Source organism: Ips typographus, linkage group LG1, assembly GCF_016097725.1.
Source record: "Ips typographus isolate SLU linkage group LG1, UJ_Ityp_2.0, whole genome shotgun sequence".
Classification (NCBI taxonomy): Eukaryota; Metazoa; Arthropoda; class Insecta; order Coleoptera; family Curculionidae; genus Ips; species Ips typographus.
The window spans coordinates 19,780,576-19,787,581 of NC_138422.1; the positions used below are offsets into that span (position 1 = coordinate 19,780,576).

Genomic DNA, 7,006 nt, shown 5'->3' on the forward strand with positions numbered 1-7,006 from the left:
CCAATCTGTTAAACTTGACTTAACACCCTGGAACCAGGTTGCTGCAAATCCATCTAGAAGCATTGGTAAACCTCTAAGTGCATTCTCTTCTGAGATGTTGGTGCAATCCTTATAAACCTCAATAGCATCTATAAAAGCATTTACATCTGAATCCTTAGATCCATCAAATCTGCTATTACATTTTGAAAAATTTCCACTAGTCGAGGATACTACTGTTGTATTTGGTGGTATTGACAGTCGAGATAAAAGGGCTTCAAATTGGTCATCTGACAATGTAACACTCATATTGTCAGAATTACTTGATTGTACAGCTGCTACAAGTTCTTTAGAACGTAGAAAATAAGGACTTCTTTGGGAGTCAATGGTGCTAGTTCTAGTTATCACAAGCTTGAAGCAAAGTTGCTAACTAAAAGGTCAACTTACTGCGTTGAAAACGATGGTAAAACACTGGCTGGAGGCACAGAATTTAATGAAAAGATCCGATATGTAACACACATACGGGGCGATTTACAATACGTACTTGTAAAAGCCAAAAGAACTAGTTGAGTGATTGCGACCAAAATTGCAAAATGACCCGAACACGGTGCGAAAATTGGTGATACGAAGTGTTCCGACGTGGATGCACTTACGACTCAACGTATTTAGTTCAGAAAAGGTTCATTAAAGTCAGAATTCCACTAATAAAGTTCACAAATTCACTGGATAACCTCACTTTCGATGCCGACACTTGGGCGCCAATTGTAATGCTAGATTTTGCATCAGTTTGTTGTGGATTCATACACCGAAAGAAGTACACAGGTTTCACCTTAGAACGGAACTTTATTTGCTAATTGGTGCAATAGCAGCCTGTTTTTAGGGTGGTAAAAGAACAAAACTTATATATATGTAAAACAACAGTTTCATGACTTGCTTATTATATTTTTGGTTGACGCATGACATAGTCTCTCATTTGTCAACTGTCAAAGGGGGGAACGTTCAGTTCATATACTGATGGGTTGTTACAATATTAAGTATCGAGAACGGTAAGTAAGCAGGATCGATGACAAAGTTTGGAGGCTGAGCAAAGCAAAGCCTCTAATTTGTCTGAGATCAGTAAAGCTGTTACTGTTCGTGATGCTTACACTATTTTTTGTACGACTTCATAGTCCTTCCCTCCTTCAAAACAGGTACTGTAATCACTCAAAATTAGACAAGTCGTACAAAAAAGAATAGTTTTAATATGTTTTTAATCCATGGTGTTCCATTTAAAATACGGAAGTTGGTAGCTACTTTTGCTATAACCGGAAGTACCACCAACTTGGAAATATTTTAGATCAACGACCCCCCATCGATTTTGGTTGGTAGCCAAATTTTCGATTTTTTTAAGTGTACTTTATCAACAATCGATGGAGTTCCCGGAGGACCATCCTGTTTGTATACAAAAAAAGCATTTTGTAATTGCAAAAAGCAGGGTAACCAAATTGCGGAAAAATGCTGTCAAAAATAATAGTTTAGGTAATTATTTCTTCTCAAATGGTTGTAACTCTCTAAAATCGAAAAAATGTGGTGCCTATTCGACATAACACCTTTTGTTTGAAAAAATGAAATGTTATAATCTACTAATAAATTTCTGTTTACTGATGTTGATTATAAACAAAACTTAATTTTTTTTATTTTATACTCGAGCTTATAATACTGTTACCTATCCAAAGAAACAAAGTTTATCAGTTACAAATAGTATTTATAATAATAATAATTATAATAGAACAACCTCAAATAATATTTCTCGAATATTTATAAAAAAGCAGCTCCTTGTTTATTTTATTAACAATTTATGTTACATGTCCAATTAGGACTTTCAAAATAATTTTGATAATATGAAAAAACCACGAAGAATTATGCAATAACGCATAATTTTTTTCAATAAATATTTAATGCAAAATCTATACGAACGCCACTGGTTAAAATTACCAAATTGTTTGCACATTAAAACATGTGCAAGTCTAGTCTATGATATGAATATAGTACTAATTAGTAGAATACTATCATGTTATTAAGCATCACCCTGTATTATAAAAGTGTACCTACCTACCTATTCGTAATAAACGAGATAGTCAATAATATTGATCGACAATAATATTAAAGAAGTCCTAACCCTGAACAAATTGAATACCTATTGCAAAGTGCGACAATGGGTTTTTAAATAGTCTTTTAACTTTTAAGTAAGGTAATAGGTTAATACAGAAAAGCATCATGCGGCACTACATTAAAGCAAGCTAAATAAGAACATTTTTAGTTAAAAATAGCCCATACCGCAGTAAATCACCCACTTTCGACAAAGTTCAGGGTTCTTATGAGGAAATCTAAATAATCGGACACCGTCACGACCACTTTTTCCACAGTTTAAGTACTTGCACACATTTCCCGACATATTTGTAAATATCAGATATCTATGTGAGCAGAAAAAAAATAATAAATAACACAAAAGTTAAACTTCCACTACCGATGTCTGCACGTACGGTTAACAAATAGCAACAGTTTTGATGAATTTGGCGGGAAAACATTATCCGTAAATACAGTGCCAATTATAAACTTAAATACGTTCTAAATAAAGTTTTATCTGTTCTAACTCCAATAACACGATTCCTAGTTACCCTCAATATCTTAATATTTCTTAATAAAACAATATAAGCAAATTGCAATGATCATTTAAAAAAATTTCTGATGGTACAAAGAATTCTAGCAATACCAGGCAACGTTGCGTAATTATGCCTTCAAACAAGAGCCAAACTGCAGAAAAATTTACTGGCTGCACTGCCATCTGTTATGAGACGCTCGAAATAGATACCGTCGATTCGCCGATGGAGACTGTTGAACAGCAAAGGGTCTCCATTTAGCGTTTCGTTTTTTAACCATTTGGCTGACCGTCTGTATATATTAGTTTGTCTGTGGTTAAACATAAGTACATAAAAATAAAACATAATTTATTGGACCCATACAAAAGAAATGGACAAAAGGTTACTAAACAAGCAGTCTTTAACTCTTAAATTTATCACTTAACTTCATCATCAGTATCATTGTCTATACCTTTAAGTTTATTTATTAGCAATTCCAAACCAATCTTCTTCCCCAGCCTTTTAAATCCAGTCTTCATAACTTTCCTTGCTTTTGCTTTACGCTTTTTCTCTTTACTTTTATCAGGCTTATGTCCTAAAGACTCAGTGAAATTTATGCAACGTCTCAGTTTTTTGTTGCTCATAACAACATTGTTAGTGGGATGTTCAAATATGGTTTCCAAAGCTGGTGATAATGATGATTTAACCGTTTTGTCCATATAGTAAGATTCAATTGCTTTCAAGCTACTATTTAACTGTAAATGGTTTATTATAGTTTAGGTAGGATAAAAGAAACAAAAAATATTTACATTTAGCTTTCTAGGTCGAGTTATAACTCTTGATTTCTCTGCTATCATGGATGGTTCAATGGAATGTCTCAACCTGAATCGTCCAGATCTTCTAGGTCCAATTTTAGGCCTTTTTGCATCTGATACTGCTTGATTATCAATGTTGTCAGATACTTTTTCATCCAAGTTTTCATCAGGGCTATTTTCATTAATACCCAAGTTGTGGATGCCTATTTGATCAACCTCCATTGAGACATCCATTATTATTGCCTGTTACAACATGAAAAACCTGAAAATTTAAAACAAAATTATGTGGGGTGGTTTACCAGAAAAATAAGGTCAAAACTTACAGCCACCAGAATCTAGGCTTTTAGTTTCCTTGTAAATAATAGTCAACACACGAATCTATTTAAAAACTGGATTATGGGGAACAGGTTAATCTGAAAAGGAAAGCTTCTTACAATGGCATTTCCAGTTAGTAAACAAACAAAACAAAACCTTAGGGCTTTGATGGGGCTTTGCCTTAAAACTGATAAACTGAAGTCTGAAGTTTGAACGAACAAACAAACCAAAACAAAGTTAAAATTCCAGTTGCCAACGTTAGTTACCACGTGATTACGTTAATCGTACACAATGGAGTGTCACGTGGTCTATCGAAAAAGTCAATCAACTTGTCATTTTATTGCCAACTGTGACAGTCAACCAAACCAAACAAGGCGGATTTTTCAAATTTTCAGGGTGTATAGGGTGGAAACTCCACTTTTACGTGTACGAAACCTTTATCGTTGTGTTGCGAAGCGAACTTTTGATTATTAGTTAGGATTTCTTTAGTTATTTGTTGTTATCCCTGTATGTTACGTTGCTTTGTTTACGTTCTACATTCTTTTGTCTGTGTTCTAGAAAATCCTGGCTCCGTTGCTTATACAGGGTAATTCAAATTCGACCCTCACCATTGGGATCTCGGAAACTATAAGAGATACGAGAAAGTTTAAATTGGGGCAAAGTTGCGCAATTTAAAGCTCAACCAAATGCTGTTTTAAAAATTTTGATTTTCCGAGTACTTCCGAAGATATCCGAAAAAAAAAAAACTGAAAATTTGATTTTTTGTTTTTATTTATTTCTAACCTTATTTGAAGAGATATCCCAAAACTAAAAGCATCTTTTCATTGCCACTTTTTCCTAGCTATTCGATGATGAATTCAAATTTGCCACACGACGTTTCGTTTTCTGTCAGTCATCATCAACTTTCTTTTTTCTTATGGGCGCCATATTGGATTTTTAGCCCACCAAATAGTACGTTTTATTCTGATTTTAGTGATGTATAATAACTTATGATTTGCTTCATAAATAACAAAATAATTCAATAAAAACTATTTTTACTTTAGTTATTGGCTTTGAGTTAATGGGCCGTTTTAAAAAATGGCATTATTTGACAGTACTTGTCAAACACGATAATTCGGACGATCATTAGAGCTTTTAGAGATTTTTACCTTAGTTAGCTTTGAGTTAATGAGACGTTTTATGAAGATTACTTGGTAGTACTTGTCACACGCAATTGGCCTGAACATACTTAGTCACAAAGGTGTACACGTGACTTGAACCGATTTATTCACTCGAATAAATATGAATGAATAAAAAATGGTTTGTCACTTACTGTATAAATAACTATAAACTTGCACTTAACATTATAAAAAATTGAAATTTGGCAAAAAATGAAGTTCCTAAAATGATGATCTTTCTCTTGGAAACATAAATAAGCCTTTTAAGTTAGAGATAATGCTAACAAATCTCTTTTTCTGATTAACCTAAATAGTTCAGCAATGCTTGTATAATAATAACATTTACTGCGGGGATTTCTTTTCTAGATACATTTTTAACTATGATTGACGCTCTAATGATCGTCCGAATTATCGTGTTTGACAAGTACTGTCAAATAATGCCATTTTTTAAAACGGCCCATTAACTCAAAGCCAATAACTAAAGTAAAAATAGTTTTTATTGAATTATTTTGTTATTTATGAAGCAAATCATAAGTTATTATACATCACTAAAATCAGAATAAAACGTACTATTTGGTGGGCTAAAAATCCAATATGGCGCCCATAAGAAAAAAGAAAGTTGATGATGACTGACAGAAAACGAAACGTCGTGTGGCAAATTTGAATTCATCATCGAATAGCTAGGAAAAAGTGGCAATGAAAAGATGCTTTTAGTTTTGGGATATCTCTTCAAATAAGGTTAGAAATAAATAAAAACAAAAAATCAAATTTTCAGTTTTTTTCGGATATCTTCGGAAGTACTCGGAAAATCAAAATTTTTAAAACAGCATTTGGTTGAGCTTTAAATTGCGCAACTTTGCCCCAATTTAAACTATCTCGTATCTCTTATGGTTTCTGAGATCCCAATGGTGAGGGTCGAATTTGAATTACCCTGTATAGAGAGAGATTTATGTTATAGCTTAATGGGTGTGAGAGAGAAAGTCAATTTCATGAATATTTGGGAACTTTCTAGAAACCATGGAAGCCTATATAAGCAGCTGAACCAGGCCTAGTGAGTTAGTTGTTGAGTTGATGGTTGTAGTGAAGTCGAAGTTGTCAGATTACGAGGTTAAGTGTCAGTGTCAGTTTATTGTTTGTAAACAATATACAGTGTTGTACAAGAAGTGTGTCATTAATAAGGAGTACGACGGTACATTTGGTGTCAGAAGTGGGATTGGAGAATCGAAGAAGAGATCCAGAGGAAGAAAGAATAAACCGACAAAAGCAGAAGGTGTGTTGAATGCCTGTGAGTACACGACGACAAAGCGCCAAAATGGATGAAGGAATGAAACAACTTATGGAGAGTTCGAGGAGTTAAAAGCAAGTCAGGACCAAAAGTTCGAAGAAATGAAAGTGAGCCAAGACCAAATTAAAGACCAGTTTCAACAACAAGAAGAAAAATTAGACCGAGTAATAAATGAAATAAAAGGAGAAATGGACAACAGGATGGAAATTTTGGAAGAAAAGGTAAATGAGAGGATAAGCGGTATGGAGGAGACCGTTCAGACCTTGCGAGAGGAATTTGACAAACTACAGGAAAAGTCTTCGAAGCCAACCGTAGTCGCCAGTTCTAGTGTCTGCTCAAATATTAAGCCACCAGTTTTCGACGGTAAGACCTCATGGCAGGTTTACAAAAAACAGTTTGAGGCTGCCGCAGAGGCCAACAATTGGACATCAAGTGACAAAGCCACTGCCTTGGTTTTGTCACTTCGAGAAGAAGCACTGGAGGTTTTGCAGACTTTGGACGAGAGCCAGTACAAAAACTACGACGACTTAATCCAACATTTAGAGATGAGATTTGGAAATAAGCACCTAGAACAAGTATACGAAGCTCAGTTGTCTAGTAGGACCCAAAGAGGCACGGAAACACTTCAACAGTATGAAGCCGACATTGCTCGATTAGTTTGTCTGGCTTATCCAACGGCCTCTCACGACATTAGAGAGCGAATGGCAGTACGGGCTTTTGTACGAGGTCTTAAAGATTGTGACACAGAGCAAGCAATACGATTAGCGAGATGCCAAACATTGCATGATGCTCTTGCCTACGCTTTGGAGTTTGAGGCGGTCAAGCAGGTATCACGAGGAC

At 34.7% G+C, this 7,006-nt stretch overlaps 1 protein-coding gene across 1 annotated transcript; it reads right to left on the reverse strand.

Moving 5' to 3' along the window:
- Positions 1–2,952: 2,952 nt before the first annotated feature.
- On the reverse strand, positions 2,953–3,947 carry tant (tantalus). Its single transcript, XM_081984018.1, has 4 exons — positions 3,881–3,947; positions 3,733–3,822; positions 3,404–3,671; positions 2,953–3,349 (listed from the first exon to the last, which is right to left on the reverse strand). Exons 3-4 carry the CDS (start codon positions 3,641–3,643, stop codon positions 3,032–3,034), a joined length of 558 nt encoding a protein of 185 aa, XP_081840144.1. The 5' UTR covers positions 3,644–3,671; positions 3,733–3,822; positions 3,881–3,947; the 3' UTR covers positions 2,953–3,031.
- Positions 3,948–7,006: the final 3,059 nt, after the last annotated feature.